The 19,760-nt window shown below is 32.8% G+C and overlaps 1 protein-coding gene across 1 annotated transcript; it reads left to right on the forward strand.

Annotated features, from left to right (window-relative positions):
• The first annotated feature begins 1,216 nt into the window (after window positions 1–1,216).
• Window positions 1,217–18,661, forward strand: LOC111631043. Its single transcript, XM_023375235.1, has 13 exons — window positions 1,217–1,437; window positions 2,472–2,615; window positions 2,678–3,448; window positions 3,533–3,667; window positions 5,590–6,204; window positions 8,969–9,056; window positions 9,407–9,621; window positions 11,181–11,324; window positions 11,386–12,119; window positions 16,823–17,063; window positions 17,463–17,606; window positions 17,685–18,452; window positions 18,522–18,661. Exons 1-13 carry the CDS (start codon window positions 1,413–1,415, stop codon window positions 18,659–18,661), a joined length of 4,164 nt encoding a protein of 1,387 aa, XP_023231003.1. The 5' UTR covers window positions 1,217–1,412.
• The last annotated feature ends 1,099 nt before the right edge of the window (window positions 18,662–19,760 follow it).

Below are 19,760 nucleotides of genomic sequence, written 5' to 3' on the forward strand. Positions count from 1 at the left end.
CTGTGATTAACTAAAAAAGTTGATTAAATAAGATTATTCAAAAGAAATGTTAACTTTGAGAGAAAAGTTTTGTGTTATTGCTTATAAATTTACATAGATTAACAACAGTTACAGGTACAGTTGAAGGTACAGTTGTATTGTGATACAACGTGGTGTACAATGTCATAATCTTTTCCTTCTTGTCTTTGATAGTTACATCAATGGATAAGAAATTCAATGAGATAATCGAAAATGCTTTGTTTCTATTATACATTTGTCATTCAAGAGTACTAACACACTTAATCCTTCTGTAATATCATTGCTTAAATTTTTAAAATGTATTTGTATAGCTTAGTTATTGAAAATGATTTTTCTCTTCCTATCAAAGAACTCCATTTTCTGTATTAGTGACTTTAACAATTCCTAATTTTCTTAATAGAGAGGTTGCGGCTGACGTTTTCAACGCGAAAACATGTACGTCGGACGTTCAGCGCCGCCTTCCTGCGAACCTAGAAGTTTGACAATGGCGTTTAGAACGTCGAGCACGATTCTACTGACGTTCCAAACGCCATTGTCAAACTTCTAGGCTGGCAGGAAGGCGGCGCTGAACATCCGACGTACACGTTTTCGATTTGAAAACGTCGGCCGCAACCTCTCTAATATTACAGTGTTTTTATATGACGATTTTAAGAAATACCTGTGACTATTTATGTAATTCAACTAATTAACAGTCAATAATTGCTAATTGCTTACCGTATAATCAATAAGGAGTTTAGCAGATTATAAATCATTTTAAATCACTCAAAAAAAGCTAATTTTTTTTAAATAAAAATTTTAACACTGTTTTGATGCTAGTTCTCATGGAAATTTTTTATTAATTTAAAGAGTCAATAGGAAGTTTTTCATTTTTTTTTTTTATTGTAAGCATGACTTGGGACAAAATTGTATTTAACTTGTATAGTATAACACACTATACTTTGTACATTGTATAATCGTTAAAAATAGATGATGAAAAAGAGCCTTATAATTAATTAAAACTATCTGCCTTAAGTATAATGATAAATAGATAATTTATCTAAAGAATTTAATTGTACTTCAATAACTGATTGATAAGTTGTTTACATATTTAGGCCAGGTATGAGTCACATACATTTATGAAAAATCATCATTAGAAGTGTTGTTAATTAATTAATAAACTGACGTATGTGGTTAGATTATATTCAGTATTCAATATGGATGTGGAAAAGATTGTGGATAGCAAAAAGGATACGAATGAGGATGACAGAGATAAAGGCTGGGCGTGGGTAGTTGCTTTTGCATGTTTCGTATCTACATTTACTACTTTTGGATTCGGTAGAACGAAAGGTATATATTACGATGCCTTCAAGAAGCTGAATTATACCAGCAAAGAAGCTGCCTGGCCTTTCACTTTAATGTCAATAATGATGCAATTATCAGGTAATATCTCGTACATATTAACTTAAATTACTAATATGAGTTTAGTACATGCAACCCCCGTATAACACAGTAGTTACGTTCCAAAAAATTGCCGTGTTATGCGAATCCGTGTTGTACGAAACAAAGAACTAGTACGAAAAAGAGGGTTAGGTTCCAAAAATTAAAAAAAAAACATGCTACTATATTTTCATAATTATGATAAATATATTTATTAAAACTTTCTTAAGTGATACATATTAATATAAATTAAACAATGTTTTCTTTGTCATCACTAAAAACACTATTAACCGAGAGCGTTTTATTTTTGGCAAGTTATCGTTATCCTCTGAGCATTTTTCTGCATTATTTTCAGATTCATGCTTTACCTTTTGCAAAAAGTGTATGTAATTTTAGATTGCTTGCTTCTAGTTAAAAGATCTTTATAAATTTCCTTATATGGTGCTAAGCACTTATGGAATAAGGGAAAAACATCTGGCAACACCAGAAGCAGAAGCGTCGAGATCTGGCAAAATTGAAACAATTTTCGCGAAGGACCACATGTATGGAGGCGAGAAAAGAAAATTTACATACTGAAGTACTAATAGTTCACGAATATTATTATTTTCGTGAACTATTAGTACTTAAGTATGTAAAAATTTATTACATTTCATGTTGTACGAGGGTTTTATCCATTTCTCGAACTGTGTCAGAGTAAATCCGTGCTATAAAAGTACCGTGTTATACGGGGATGGTACCAATTCTCGAATTCCGTGTCCAATTCCGTGTCAGAGTGAATCCGTGCTATAAAAGTACCGTGTTATACGGGGATGGTACCAATTCACGAACCGTGTTAGAGTGAATCCGTGTTACACGGGGGTTACCTGTATATAAATTGATTATTATCATACAGGAGCGTAAAATGCATGGTGATAGTAATTAAACGCTGTCCAGAGAGTTATTTCGGCCATACATACCAATAGATAGTCTTATAATCATTATACTTTAGAAAGACATGATAATTTCTAGGGAATTAATATAAAAATTTTGTATTTTAGGTGTAATGTTTTCCCCACTGATGTATTATCTAACAATTAGGAAATTAGTAATTATTGGGAGTATTATTTCAGCTTTAGGAAGCATCATGTGTTACTTTTCTACTAACTTCATCTTCATTCTCATCGGTTTAGGCATCGTAAATGGTAAGTCAAGTAAAATATTACACAATTAATTAACAAATTATTTATAATCTATTACTTAACAGGTGTAGGAACCGGAATGATTAATACTTGCAATCCTGTTATTCTAAGTATGTACTTTAAGAAATATATAACTACAGCAATGAGCATCGGTTCCAGTGGTTCTTCTGTTGGCGCATTCATACTCTGTCCCTTAACGTATTTGCTTATTGAAAACTATGGAATTAAAGGTAGTTTCTTGATGCTTGGAGGAATTATGCTTCAGTGTTTACCAGCCGCGTGTCTTTATCGCCAACCAAAAATTGCCAATGATATTCAGAAGGCACCCAACAACGAATCGAACAGAAAAGATAAATTCAAAGCATTCAAAATAACGTGGAAAATCTCTAAAAATCCAATTTTTCTGTTGATTGCCTTTACATTTTCAGTTTTCAATTTGTTTCTCTATACATTACAAACCATTATAGTGTATTACGCGATGGAAAAAGGGGTAGATAAGCTCAGTGCCGTTTTCTTAATATCTGCTAATGCCATCGCAGATTTTGTAGGACGTTCAGTCGTAGGTTGGATTATGGAAGTTTTAAAGGTTAAAAATTCCATTTATGTTATGATGTGTTACCTATTTTTGGGAGTTTTGAGCTGCTCGCTTTCATATTTGTGGAATTATGTAGAATTTGTAATTGTATTTTGTGCCATCGGAGTGTTTTTTGGATGCCTAAGAGTGGAACAAACTGTCCTTATTGCAGAATACGTAGATTCGAATGATTTACCCATTGCAGTAGGACTTTGCAACTCTGTAATTGGATTGACACTAATCTTGCAAGTGCCGTTAGTAGGTAAGAATTTCAAGTTAGCTACGTTAAAAATTTATTTGTTTAATTAAAATATGTGACTAATGTATTTTTCAATCACTTTTTCAGATTATTCCGATCATGGATACGATAATATCTTTTTCTTATTTTCTTCTTTGTTATTCCTTTCGGCATTTTTGTGGTTGTTGGAGCCATTGATTGAAAAATGTCAGAAAACAAATAAAGAAACGATTTTAAACAATTGTTACGATTGAATAACTATTAGTATTAGTATTAGTTCAATGATTTTCGGATGAAACACCACTTAAGATTGTTTACCAGTGAACCATTTGGATACCAATTATGGTATAGATTTGTAATTTCGTGTTATATAAGCGTTAGGAATTGACTTCAATGATCTTTTTGCTCCGCATGATCACCAAGGATTGAGTGGGCTGAAGGGGGAAAACAATCTATGGTAAGTGATGAAGAAACCGTGTGAGATGGTTAGAATTGATGCAGAAAGAATAAGAAGGGAGAAATTTATTCGTTATTAAAATCTAAAGAAATAATTGGAAACCGGTGTCGTCTTCGATTTTACGTCATATTTGGGCTCATTTATTAAAACAATATCTAGAAAAACTTGATCAATTATGTCGTGAGATTTTATTGTTGATCGGGTGTAAAATTGAATAAAGAAATTCTACGACGTTCTGTAAATTAATCACAAAGATTTTAAATCTTTAAATAAAATTCTCTTTATGCAAAATGAGCAGTTTTCATTTCATTATCTTGCATTGTACAATGATGCAGATTTGTGCAAATTTTTCCTAACAGTCATTGGATTTGCGCTTATTACGACACAAAAGAGCCTTTTATTATTTGTAAGAAAAAAAGACTTAAATACAACTTGGAACCCCATATACTTCACAACTTCAATTACCATTAAAGTATTTTTATTTTATTATTAAACAATTTTCAATCGATGCCAAAGCAAGGGATAACTTGAGTTAGAAATTGTATTGTCAATGTACTTCCTTTTCTGTTTTGTCTAACACATGGCTTAGATTAAAAAGGGGTTACTAGACTTCAAATCTATTCTTTTTTCTATTCGAAGGATCATCATAAAATCGAAATTTCTATTTATCTTTATACGGACACGAAACACGAGAATATTACATTTTTAAATACATATTACTGTTAATATGAATGTATATGCAAGGATTGATCCACGAACATCCGTCTCTTCACACTTTTTATTGTTAATTTACGTTTAACCCAAATCCAATCGAATTGTTAAAGATTTGTAATTATTAAAGCAAAATGGGAATTAATAAATACACTAAATTGTTCTTCTCCGCTATGGTTTATATACACATTATATCCCATATGAAATTCGCACCGCTATATTCTAAACTTTAATTAATTATAATAGAATTTCCTCTTCTTCCACGTTTTTCCACTTCGATGAAATTAAAGTGCACAGAACAACAACGGAGTGATGTATAGCGACTATAACAGGCCAAGGCGACTTATATTATACAAATATTTACACTGTATTTAAGCCGATGTGCTACAGCTGACAAATTTCACAACAAATGGTGGATAGTGGCCACTCGTATACACTTATTTATTTATTTAGCGTATGGCTACACATCTAATTGTTAACAAGAACAGAAAGCAGAGAAAGTAAGAACACAAATCATAAATGTAAATCTAAGTTAGAAATATAGTTTAAAGCACTTTCAGTCATAATCAGGAAGTCACTCAGCTGTCCCGGAAAAGATCTTACTGGACAACCTTCCAAGATATGATGTATAGTCTGTCTTTCAGCACCACAGTCACACTGTGGGGATGCAACTTTTCCCCACCTAAAAAGACTGTCCCTGCACAACCCATGTTTGGCCCGAATCCTATTTAACACACTCCAAAGATTTCTGGATAACTCAAATCCAGGTGGTCGCTTTGTGATGCACGGAAGTTGTCGACTGTCCACCGGAGAGACATCAGCCCAGCGCCTTTTCCAAGATTCAGTGAATTAAAAACATCTGCGGTATACATCGATCTCACTGCAGCATATGATACTGTCTGGCGGCATGGCCTAATCTATAAGCTGCTTCGAGTGATACCCTGCTTAAAAATAGTTAAAATAATTGATGAGATGTTAAATAACCGACCCTTTCAAGTTGTCATGGGAAATTCGAGAAGTAGCATACGAAAACTAAATAATGGCCTACCTCAGGGCTCTGTCCTGGCACCATTGCTTTTTAGTCTTTACATAGCTGACTTGCCTCAAACAAAGGCAAGGGCATTTGGATATGCAGACGATTGGGTGATTGCCACGAGACATAAAGACCTTGCAATTACTGAAAAGATCCTGACAGAGGACTTATCAACCTTAGGACAATATTTTCGCCAGTGGAGACTTCAATTGAATAAAACAAAAACTGAAGCTACATGCTTTCATCTTAATAATAAGCTGGCAAATGAAGAATTAAAGGTTTACTTTGACAACAATTTATTGAAACATAATATGAACCCGAAATATCTTGGCGTCACTTTGGATAGAACTTTATCTTTTAAAACACATCTGATGAATTTAGCTGCCAAGGTTAATACCAGAAACAACATCCTCCAAAGACTATGTGGAACTACATGGGGTTCTTCGCCGTCCACCTTACGGATCTCTGCTCTTGGCTTGGTTTTCTCTGCAGCAGAATACTGTGCACCGGTATGGATGAACAGTACTCACATTAAAAAACTGGATGCCCAACTAAATGCTACTCTACGTATCATAACAGGTACTATTAAATCAACTCCTATTCACTGGTTACTATTTTGAGCCATATCCCTCCATCTGCACTCCGAAGGGACAGCACTTTGCTCAGGGAATATAGGAAAATATTGTCTAATCCACAACTTCCGATCATCAGGATATTGATGACCTCAACATAAATCGACTTAAATCAAGACACCCTCCTCTTATAAGTGCTAAATCCCTGCATACCAATAATTTCAACTCGTATACACTAAAAGTTGACGTTGAACTTGGAGATGGAATAAAACACAAAATAACTGTACTTACATTATCATAAAACAATTGTATATATTATACAATCGAAACTGTACCAGACCTCACTGTATATCGCAAATGGCGGCACCAATTTGTATATTTATCAGGTAGTTCTGTACATAATAAAAAGTATTATAACATGTATTTTATATTATTGATCTGATTTATTTACTTACTTAATCTGTATCTCAGTAAGTCATTCGAGAGATTTACGGATGGAAATCAATATCATTCACACACATTTATTGTTCACGTTTTTGGTTGAAGTAATATTGTTTGTATATAGAAACATTACTTCAACCTACGAATGGTATCAGAAAAGAAAAGTCTATTGTGTATCACGAATAATAAAAAATGGAGGAAGAGGAAAAGGATGAGGTTGGGCATTGATTCTTCTGCGTGTTTTGTCTCTCTCTTTGTTACACAAGGATTTATGAAAACTAAGTGTTTATTATGAGGAATTTCAAGACCATGTCCTAAACATAACCTTTTACACGATATTCTTGCTTAATGTTACGGTTTGCGTATACAGAAAATCGAAATAGAATGAAGAAAACCCGAAAATCACCACGTGGTCAGCAGGTTGGTGATGCGTGAACCCATTACCCTGCAGTCGTGAGCCCACACCTTATCCTGAAAATCTACGTGGCCAACCTTACACCTAAATAGGGGTCAGTTTTCCCTAGAAAGTCCTAAACATAACCTTTACATCCTCACAATCTCTACCTTTACTAAATTTGTGCGCGTTACACTGTCAAATTCTGATAAGAGTACGTAAACAATGCGTAAAAACACGTGATGTCATAATTATTATTATTTATTATGTAACAACTTGCATAGTTACTATTGTCACGTCATACTTATGTGCACACCTACATATTAAGTCACCACGGCCAGGATTTTATGTTAAAAATATCATAAAATATGTAGAAAAAAAAGCACAATGTATGTTTCGTATGTTTCGTCATGAATACGCCTGGCCCTATTCCCCATCATCTGACTGCCCTATTGTGGAATCGGCCTAACTCACGACTGGCTTAATTTAAAGGCCCCCTTAGTGCTCACGTGGGGTTAGGATTATAGTCGACCCCTATAACACTTGATTATTCCGTTTTATATGAATTCCATGTTGTACGAGTCACTTAGATTTTACAAATACGTGAGCCGTTCACAGCCCGGTACACGTATTTTTAAAATCTAAGTGACTCGTACAACATGGAATTCATATAAAACGGAGTAACCAACAGTGTTATAGGGGGGTCGACTGTTTTCTTACTTTGTTTTCACACTTTCTTTATATATGTTTGTAATTTCATCCTTTATTTCATTTTTATATAAAAATACTTATTCTAATTTGTTTTAAAATACAGGTAGACGTCCTATAACGCTGTAGATACGTTCCTTGAAAATACCGCGTTGTTGGAAATCGCGTTATAGAAGACACCAACTCAATACAAAAACTGGGATTCGGTTCTAAAAAAGGAGAAAAAGTTGGCGTTTGAATGGCGTTTTTTGAATTTTTTTCAAACCAGCCATTGCTAGCCACGAATTTAATACCGGTTTCATCAACTGACGACTGTCCCATTTGTTTTAAATAATCAAATATTTTTAAGGCTTTGTGTTTAAGTACAGTTTTATTTAAATGTTAAATTCCTTTCTTTTCATTTGGCATTGTTATGGCTAAAATTTTTTCAATCAGTTTTGTGGACAGTAAAAATCGCAAAAACTAACTTTTTTTTACTATGTTGTTAAAAATATACACCCAATAGAAGTTTATACTGTATTTTGGACCATTTTTTTGTTGTCCCCACTTATTGAAACAGTATAAATGATGGAAAATTTAGTGATATATTTGAGTGTTTACGGTAACTGATGCACATCTATCTAGAAATCGGTCTTCCCCTGAAACTTTCAAGGGAATAAATAACACGCCAATGGCGACAAAAAGCTGTTTTCAAGGATATTTAGCTCTGTATGCCGAACTGCTGCTCGTATCACGTGATCCGTTGCGATTTTTCTTGTTATGTGAAAGATAATTCGTTTCTAAATACCGTAAACCGCGTTGTAAAAGTACTGCGTTGTAAAAAAATTCCCATATTTTTCCAACCGCGTTGGAGCGAAAACTCGTTGTAAAGGCACTGCGTTGTAGGAGGCCTACCTGTACTTGGTTTTACATGTAATCGTATGGGGGAAAAATGATTCACCTTACGACATTTTCATGATACGATCTCAGTTTCGAAACGGATTAATTTCGTATCCTCTGGTACCACTGGTATTATATTTAAGGAGTTGACACAATCTAATTATTGTACTTCATTTTTTAATGATTGTTATTATGTTAACTTCTCTACCCTAACACCGATTCGTATGAATGAATTGTATATGATGAAATCCCTTTCAAACGGATCTTACTGTAATTTGATTACTCTGTTATTTTATGTAACTTTATCCATATAAACATTTCCCTGGTAATGGCGTAATGCTTTCTGCAGGATCAGGATGTATGCATGTTGTTTGTGCAATAAAAACAATGAATGTAGTTGTTTTGCCGCAACACAACACCCGAAAGAGTGAAGAGAGGTGTTGGAGATCGACAAAAGAATAAACAATCAAATAGATTAACAAATGATAAAAAAAAATAAACAATGTGAAAGCTATTTTATTTTCAAATATTTTAATAATAAATATTCTACAGTAAGTAATAAAACAAACCGTACACGAAAAGAAACAATAGAATTATATGCAAAAATATTTATTTTTATAATTACAATTATTCTATACATTCATCCTAGATGAATGATGATAATACAACTTTAATAATAGTTATTCTCTTGGATCAAATAATATATTTAAGCTTTATACATATTTATTAACAGACAATGCAAGTTGTGAAACATTTATAAAGTTTTAGAGAGATATTAACGCTTTAGAACATATACCATGGATATGAGAAATATGAAGGACGAGAGGGATAAAGGTTGGGCATGGATAATCGCTTTTGCTTGTTTCGTCTCTGCCTTTACTTCTCAAGGATTTATGAGAACTAAAAGTGTCTATTATGAGGCATTCCAATCCAAGTTGGATTATAGTGCTGCTCAAGCAACTTGGCCCTTCACCCTGATGACTGCATTGATACAAATGGCAGGTAAAAGACTATAAAACATCTTAATTAAATTTAAGTACTGTTTGAAGTTAATAGTATATTTCGGCCATAACAGTAGTGTATGTATATGTAATTTCATATACGTACGTACAATATTAATGTGATCTATTGTTGTTCGGAAAACACTATGATGGTGCCAAATTATTAGAAGTTCTGACTTGGCTTATTGTATTTTCGCAAAATTTAATATATGAATTAAGGATGCACCGATAAACAAAATGGCCGATTACCGATTAATTGGGCGATTAGTGTTAATAATTTATTGCGTTAATAGTGTGAGATCTTGTAGTTAATTATAACGTGGAAAAAACTCAATTTTCTCTGCCTGGTATTTCCATCTCCAGGTAAACAAAAGACATCGAATATCCTCGCAAAATCAACAATCTCTTCCTTTGTTTGGGAAAGTTTCTAAGATAAATCGCAACATTTAATTATTGACCCGTAGAAACTTTGACATTGTTTAAAAAGCTGAAGTATTTCTGTGTCTAATAAAACAAACTGCGTCATTCTAGCTTCAATAGAACCCGCGATGTTTAAGTTAAAAGTTTTGACTATGACAATGGAATGTCAATTTACACGTGATGTCGTATCTTCGGCTCCCCGGTGTGATGCACGCTATGTACTTTTTATTAATATTAATATTATATTAATATTTCCAGCTAATGTCCTAGAAAGACGTTGGGCACACGTGTTAGACTTAATTATAGCTTTGTAATCACTGGAAACCGATTTAGCGGTAATAAACGAACCGAGATTTCAGTTTAACGTTTCGCAACGCAATGGGGACCATAAGATCGGTAAATAAATAAAATAAAGCAAAAAAATCATTCAAAAAAAAACATAATGTTCCTCAGTAACAATGGAGGCTCATGTCCAAAAACAAGCTACTTTTTAACTCCTACTCGCTAGAATTCTATATAGTACATGTTGCAAAGAAACTTGAAACAACAAAAAGCCCTGGTCACATAGATAATAAAATTCCTACGTTGAGCCCATATCAATGGTCTCTCATTGAAAAAATTGTTCTACTTTTAAAACCATTCGAAGAAATTACTGTGAAAGCCAGCAAACGAGAAACCACCTTATCTTCAATAATTCCCACAATAGAGATTCTGAAACTATTCTTATCAAAAGCAAAGAGCAGTAGTTCCTTTATTGGCATTAATACCACAATAGAAGAACTAAAAAATTAAAAAGAAAATTTCAGCATAAATAGAAAACAAGTCTTTTCTTGTCATCTTTATTAGATCCAGCATCTTCCATTGAAAGTGAAAGAATTTTCAGTACTGGAGGTAACATTTATGAGCCAGCAAGAAATAAGTTATGCCCTGAAAATAGTGAAATTCTCATGTTTTTGCATTACAATTTAAAGGGTTTTACAGTTTGAATATTATATTTTTATTTGTTTGATATGTTTAACACCTTTAAACCTATTATAACATCGAACCTAATAAAGATAAAATTATTGTAACCTTGGCATATGATCAAAGATTCCATTGAAATATGTGTAATACTTCTACTAATTTGCATATATTTTGTAGGTGTTTTATTTTCGCACCTTATATATTACTTAACAATAAGGAAAGTGGTAATTATAGGAAGTATCCTGTCTGCAACAGGTTGCATCATGTGCTATTTTAACACACATTACGTTTACATTCTTCTTGCTCTCGGCATAGTAAATGGTAAGTAAAGATATTATTTACATTTTTAGAGTATAATTTTAATAAAATTGCTACATTACAGGTATGGGAACCGGATTATTTTATGCATTTAATCCTGTTATCGTCAGCATGTATTTTAATCGATATAAAACTATAGCAATGGGCATTGCAACATGTGGATCTTCTATAGGATCCTTTGCGCTGGCTCCTTTAAGTTTAATCCTGATAGAAAATTATGGAATTGAAGGTAGTTTATTGATTCTAGGAGGAATTGTACTTCAATGTCTACCAGCTGCCTGTCTTTACCGTCAACCGAAGATGGCTAACGACATTCAGAAATCACCTTGCAACAATTCAAATTCCAAAGAGGAAGATGGAGTATTTAAAATAATTTGGGATATTATCAAAAATCCTCATTTTTTGATTATTGCATTTACGTTTTCTATGTACAATTTATTTATGTATACGTTGCAAACTATTACAGTAGATTACGCAATGACAAAAGGCGTGAAGAAATTGACTGCAGTCTTTTTTGTATCTGCCAATGCACTTTCCGATTTTATTGGACGTTTTGCAGTGGGTTGGTTTTTAGAGTTTAGACTTATTAAAAAAGTTACATTTGTTACGATATGCTTCTTTTGTTTGGGAGGATTAGGATGTGCTCTTCCATATTTATGGGAATACATAGGATTCATGATCGTTTTCTGCGCACTTGGAGTGTTCTTTGGATGTCTGCGAGTAGAACAATACATTCTACTCTCCGAATACATGGACATGGAAAAACTACCAATCGCTGTGGGACTGTGCAATTTCACTGTAGGATGTGTGTTATTTTTGCAAATTCCTTTACTAGGTAAGAAGTTCAAATATACAGGATGTCTCAACTTTGGAACTACAGGAATAACTCCTGTAGTTCCAAACTTTGTTGATTTTCGTTTGTTAAATTACACATAAAGCATGGAGCTGAGTAAGGAGTTATTTTGATGATGTGGATCCACAGTCGAAGAATTTAACAGGTTGTATTCAGCTTTCCCAGCATCTGTTAAACCAGGGGTGGTGGTCAACCTTTTTGTTTCTCTGGGCCGCATTGGAAGAAGTCAAAGATTTTTGGGCCAAAAGTATATATAATATATATTTGTGGCCCAATATACAAGTATATTTAAGGATTAGCATATCTAGATTATAAATATAAGTATTAAATCTTTATCACGAAAAAGGATATTTTAAAAAATTATTTCTTCGGATACTTTCAATTTTTACTTAGAAATAGATAAATTTATTATAAAAATATTATAAAATTTATTTCAAAAACACAAATATTTGTTCTATTTGGATCTCTAATTAATAAAAAGAGACGAAACACCATTTTAAAGTGCATTTTTATTCAAAAGATTATAGACCCAAATGCGGAGAAAATAGAGAAAGGACAAAAGGTAAAGAAGTGAGAAAGGTTGGAAAATTAAGGGTTAATATTTGCAAAATAAATCTATTTAACCTTTCTGACTACTTTTTATCATTCGTTCTTTTCACCCTTTTTCCAAATTTGGGTCTATAATCCTTTTAGTCACAACTCCAGTTTTATTTAGTAATCCTTCCTCATTCACACATCCAGGGCCCTGCCGTGCTATGATGCAGAGATGCGGCCGCATCACGCGGCACCGTGAGGGAGCGACATAAAAAACATTTAAGGGACAGAATTTCAAAGACTTGCATCATACTTAGAAAATCTACTGCAAGGCCCTGCACACATCTCCAAGTATTTGAAAATATCAATATTTCCTTTCAATTGAAAAATAAAATATAAACAAATATTTACGGCTTTGTGAAACTTCTTTTTTGAGTTTATGCCGTTGAAATAAATAAATAATACAAAAATTAAAACATTTGTCAGTTTTGTTTACACGTTTATTGGGCCGCATGCGACCCGCGGGTTGGACACCCCTGTGTTAAACTTTTCATGCTGACTGCAAATAACTTGAATTCTTTCCTCCTCAATCAGCGTCATGCTCTATTTGGAATAGAATAAACAAAGATCAACATAACTCCTGTGGTTCCAGACTTATGGGACATACACACATATACAGGAACACACATAACTGTATGTATATATATATATACACAATGGTAAATTTTACAATGTTATCTGAACAATGTTCATATTGTCAGAAAATTCGCATACATAAACTACATACTAAATTTAGTGCATCCATTTTAAAACTAATCGATATTTTAAACGCTTGTGCTAGTTGCAACGGTGAAAACAATGCTTAAATATCTTTCATTCAGTTGAATGCTAAGATACGTTTTGGAAAATTTGTAGCAAATTATTAACTGTGAACGGGCGTTAAAAATGGGTATGAAGAAGGGAGGAAAGTATCAATAATTTGGTTTAGTTTAATCGGATACGAAAACGAAACACGTGGACGATGTACCAAAGAGGAGGAACCTCTCAGGAGAACTTACTATGAGAAACTGGACCATATTAAGATGTTACAAACGAGAATAAATCAGGAAAACTATGTGGCCAGTCCGTTATTCAAAGCATAAACTCGCGACTACCAGTGTTCAGAGGTTTTATCCACTCCGCAACTGACGGGCGCGACGCCATGTTGAATACATGCAGTGAAGAGACATTGCGTCAATGGACGTAAGCCAACCTTTTAACCAAGCCTGCAGACTTTAGATGTCTTTTAAAACCATGTTTACTAAGAACTTTTTATTTACACAATGGTATGCAAAGTTAAAGGTTAACATGAGGATTGCCTGTTTAATTGCACTGACCTGTATTTTTTTCAGAGGGTATCGGTGACTGGATAGAGATATAGAGATGACATTATGCACTCTAAGTTAGGCTGTTCAGGAGAAATGCAACCAACCCAAACGATAATACCCCAAATAATTCGTCTGATGGAGGAGGATCTGAAATCTGAAGGTATTGTTTGAATGGATCGGCCAGTACATTCGTTCTGGATTGTTGTCCACAACTAGACATTGTCGCTGTCCCGAACCTATTAATTTTCATCAAACTTCTTGTCCTACATCGCAAATAATCTGCACACCAGTGTATTTTAGTACGTAGTTTATGTATGCAGATTTTCTTATATCAGTTCAGATGCACCCTGTATTTATACTTATACAGTAGACCCCCCTATAACACTGTTGATAATTCCGTGTTATATGAATTTGATGTTGTACGAGTCACTTAGATATTACAAATATGTGTGATGGCCTGTGAACGGCTCACGTATTTGTAAAATCTAAGTGATTTGTACAACATGAAATTCATATAAAACGGAATTATCAACAGTGTTATAGAGGGGTCTACTGTATATTTAATATAATTTAATTTTTTCTAAATTTATTTTACAGGATATTTTGAAGAAATCGATCGATACGATTATCTTTTTTATGTATTATCCTTTGCATTATTTTTATCGGCGTTTTTATGGATGTTGGAACCATTAATTCAGAAATGTCAACGAAAGACGAAACAAATTAATCTTACTTAATAGTTATTAATGTAGGTATTAAATTCAATGATAGATAAATATAAACAATAATTATAAATCCTTTAGTAATGTGTAAAAAAATGAATGTGCATAATAAAATTATGTATATAAAATGATATTGTTTATCGTTTAGTGACTCTTCAAAATGACAACAGATGGCGCGACATGAACGTAAAAAATAAATATTTTATTCCTTGTTGACTGTATTTAAACGAAAAGTAAATTAAGTAAAATATAATTATTATTATGTAATGCTATTATACACAGACATTCCTTGACTTACCAAGTAAAAAAAAATCCAATAACGAATTGCGTAACTTTCCCGGCAAAACGTTAATTATAATGAAAATTATGTGTGGCTCCATCTGTTATGATATTTTAAAAACTTTTTACATTATTAATTATTATAAAATAATAATAAAAAAAGCTTAATTTTGAGAGTAGATACGAATTTTATATGTAAAAAACAAAATTGTAAATGCTAATAATTAGTAAAATCTTCATTAAGTCCGATTCAACACGAAATACGATATACGACTCTCTATAACTTCCCACCCCCTCGACCTTTAACCACCAAAATTTAATATCATCGATTCCTCTAATACAATAACTTTCCTGGAAAATTTCAGAAATTTTTGACAAAAAACACAGGAGTTATTAAGCTTCAAAGTGAGTGTCTCCACCCACACACTAGCATACAAACGTACAGAAAAAAACCCTAAATTTTTTTGTATTTCTCAAAATTTTTAGATTCCCGATTCCTAAAATGTAAAAGTCTTCGGGTGGGGGTCATTTTTTTTGGCTGATCGACATAATTTCCCAGCTGTTATATATAATACTTCACCCCTATTATGTATAATAGATGGGAAAGTAAAAGGACACAAAAGGAAGAGGAGGAAGATAATGATGGGAAAATAATTATCATATTTTTAAAATTATAATCCAATAAATAACGAAATATAGTTGTTATCCTAATAGATGTATGTTCTTCCATCGAACATATATGTAAATACAGAAATAAATTAATATAAAATACGTCATGACTAATGCAAAACATTAAATTGAAATATTGTTAATTAGATAAATAATATAATAAATAATTAAATAATGGCTATGATTTATTTTTCTATATTTTGAGTAAAAGTCAGTTCCGTGATGTATGCAAAATAATAAAATATTTAATTATATTTAAATATTTTTCAATTGAAAGACAATTCTACGTTGGAAATTCCCAATTTTTTTTTCTAACAATCGAACACAATATAAAGTATTATACTTGAATGATTAAGAAATTCCTGTGTAAATTCGGTGTGTAATACGAGGTGATTCGTAAAAAATTCTGAATGTATTTAATTTTTTTTTAAATAATATTTTAACTGATTTTTCGGTTAAAACATGAAGAATTAATTCCTCTTCTTGCTCATAAATTCATTTGAAAATTCCTAAAGTTTCCGGGTTCGATTCTGGATCCAACAGAGCGATAAGATGCCAGCATAACTGCTCGGCCATTCTGCTGTTAAAATTCTTCTTAAACTTACATTGTCTTTTATATTTCACTGAATTACTTGAAGATGATGCCCTTTATAATATTGTAGAAGGTTAGACCCATTACAAATAAATCTAACCTTCTATTAAGGGCATTTGTAATGAGTCTAACCCTCAATGGGGTTGGCCAGTATTAATTGGAAACGGCACCTCGATTCACATTAATAAAACTAAAATTAGTATTTTAATTTTTTAAAGCAGAACAGAAATTATATATTTCCCAACGTAAAAAAATATTATTATGAAATTTCCATTGTGAGAGGATTAAGAATTCACAATACCTTAATTCAACTTAATAATGATACAACAGTTATAAAAATTATTTTAGAATGGAAAATTTATATATTCACACCCTAAAGACATTTTTATTTCATACCCGTAATGCTGATTTGCAGAATTTATTAAATAATTGGTTGAGAAAGTGTAAAATGAGGGACTAGACAATAAGGAAAGTCAAATTCTAAGATTAAGCGAAGACGAGCCACTTCGATCTCTCCCATGGAAGCTAAAGAAGTGGATAAGGACGAGAGAGATAAAGGTTGGGCATGGGTTGTCGCTTTTGCAGCTTTTGTATCCACTTTTACTACTTTAGGATTCATGAGAACGAAGAGTGTCTACTACGAAACTTTCAAGATATGCTTGAATTACACTAGCGAGGAAGCAACGTGGCCTTTCACTTTAATGACAGCGTTGATACAAATGTCAGGTAAAATGCTTTTTATCTTTCACTCTTTCTACACACTGGACACCAGGAGAGCCTTTTATTCATACCCATTGTGGCTTCGGCCAGGCTTACAATAGAAGCAACCGGGTGGTGAGGGATGGGCTCACCTTATCCAGGACAAAGCATCCTCGAAAAGAAAATGCTTGAGGGTTTTTCGAGGGTGGTCGTCCAGATGTTTTGTTCATCTTCTTTGAAGCTTAAGTCCTATGCGTTTTGTTGATATTTTCTGAAATTTTGCAGGGAGGTTTATGTATTAGGGGATTAATGCTATTAAATTTTTGTTGTTAAAGGTCGACAGGTTAGGGAGATAAAAGGGGTCGTGTCATATAATTCACTTGCTATGTTTACAACGTTAAGCACAATAATTTATATATTTTACAGGTATAGTGTTTTCTCACTTGATATACTATCTAACAATTCGAAAATTGGTAATTATTGGAAGCATCTTATCTGCTGCAGGAAGCATAATGTGTTACTTTTCTACACATTTTATTTTCATTCTCATCGGTTTAGGTATTATAAACGGTAAGTCATAATAAGAATGCTGTTAACTATTAGAATTCTACAATAAAAATTACTATATAACTGCGTAATATATTACAGGTATAGGGACTGGATTGTTTTCAACATTTAATCCTGTTATAGTCAGCATGTACTTTAATCGTTACAAAACTACAGCTATGGGCATTGCAACATGTGGTGCATCTGTAGGATCATTCGCACTGGCACCATTGTCTTACCTTCTAATCGAAACATACGGAATCAGAGGAAGTTTCCTCATCTTAGGAGGAATCATACTTCAATGTTTGCCAGCTGCTTGCCTTTATCGTCAACCACAAATGGCCAAGGACATTCAGAAGTCTTCAAATAAAACATCGGAAACAGAAAAGTTAAGTGCCTTAAAGGTAACTTGGGAAATTCTTAAACATCCGATTTTTCTAATGATATCTTTTACATTTTCAATGTACAATCTATACATGTACACGTTGCAAACCATTATGGTGGACTACGCGATAATGAAAGGGATAAGTAAACTAACTGCTGTGTTTTTTGTGTCTGCTAACTCGATTTCCGATTTTATTGGACGATTTGCCATCGGATGGCTCCTAGATCTTGGAATCATCAAAAAAGTAACTTTTGTAGTGATATGTTACTTTTGTTTGGGAGGTTTAACTTGTTCTATGCCCTATCTATGGGAGTATATTGGATTCATGGTAGTATTTTGTGCACAGGGCGTATTTTTTGGCTGTTTGCGAGTAGAACAATACATTCTCCTTTCAGAATATCTGGATATGAATAAATTGCCTGTTGCAGTAGGATTAATGAATTTTATTATTGGAGTAGTCCTATTCCTTCAAGTTCCTTTAATAGGTAAGATTTTTAAATTATTTTGTTAAAATATTAAAAAAAAAAAATTTATTCAATTAAATTCTATTTCAGGATATTTTGAAGGAATAAATCGATATGATTATCTTTTCTTCTTATTAGCAGCTGTGCAATTTTTTTCTTCAGTTTTATGGATGTTGGAGCCTTTAGTTACGAAATGCCAAAAAAGAAACAGACAAATTACTCCTTTATAAACAATTATCACAAATCTAGAATAAGTTTTAAATGTTTAAATGTATTATAGATGTGAAATATGTACAACTTTAATAATTTCAATTAAAGATTTTTGTTTTTTAAACAGAAAAATATTGCAATTTTCCTTCTCTTTCATCTGTTTTAAATTCTTCATTAAATTTTCCAGTTGATAAAGTGCATTATAAGAGCTTTCAAACAAGCTTCTCTGCTTTCACGGTCATATGACTTATATGGAACAATCATACTTTATGAATCAGAATATGGTGTGTAATTTGGTCCTTTGATCCTTTGATCCTTTGATCCTTTGGTCCTTTGATCTCAGCCAAAAGGCCTTTTGGCTAAGATCAAAGGAGAGGTTTTGGTATCTGCAGTGAATGGCGTAGCAGCCACTCTGCGGCTGGGAAGCTGTCTGCTCCTTGCCTTTGATTGAGGCCAGCGAATCACAGGAATTGGCCTAGCTTGTTTTTTGGGTCAATTTTTCAGTTTCTGTTAGCAATCTTCCGTCGTGTTCCATCGTTGGTCTATCTAATGGCTAAGGAAGGACTCGCTTTCTAAAAATTATCTACTTACTTATTTTACTAGTAATGTTCTATTAATTAACTGAAGAATTTTGAGTATCATTTCAAGAAGAAAATCAATCATAAATATAAATTATATAAATTTTTATTGTGAACTAAATGAAAATAAGTTTAGAATCAAATTACGTAATCAGATCAGCCTACGTGAGGTGTTTACTGGGAGTGATTCATATCCTGACACGACACATTATTTTCAGAATTAAATTTATTCGAATGGTCTGATATCACTTCCTGTCTTGGCTTATAACAAATAATATTTATATAAAAGAAATCTTATAATATATGACATCCTGAACAACTTCATCTATTCGTGGCACGCAATACGAGGAAAACATCTCTTAACGACTTTGCTGAAAAAGATCTTGATCAAAATGCACCCGAAATACGTTCCAAGAATTTTTGCAATTACTTGATACTGAGAAGCTATTATAGGAGATCTTACCATTTATCAATTCGAGCGGGATTAATTAATGGAGTTTTTGCAAGAGGTATGCAAGGTTACAGAATAATCAGATAAAAA

Source organism: Centruroides sculpturatus, unplaced genomic scaffold (assembly GCF_000671375.1).
Source record: "Centruroides sculpturatus isolate CEXI.00-Female unplaced genomic scaffold, Cexi_2.0 scaffold755, whole genome shotgun sequence".
Lineage (NCBI taxonomy): Eukaryota > Metazoa > Arthropoda > Arachnida > Scorpiones > Buthidae > Centruroides > Centruroides sculpturatus.

Coding starts and splice junctions, on each gene's coding strand:
- LOC111631043 (XM_023375235.1), top strand. CDS start 1,413: ATGTCAATAATGATGCAATTATCAG. Junction 6,205..8,968: donor TACTCTACGTATCATAACAG/GTACTATTAAAT, acceptor TGCTTTCTGCAG/GATCAGGATGTATGCATGTT. Junction 12,120..16,822: donor TGGGACTGTGCAATTTCACT/GTAGGATGTGTG, acceptor TCAAATTCTAAG/ATTAAGCGAAGACGAGCCAC.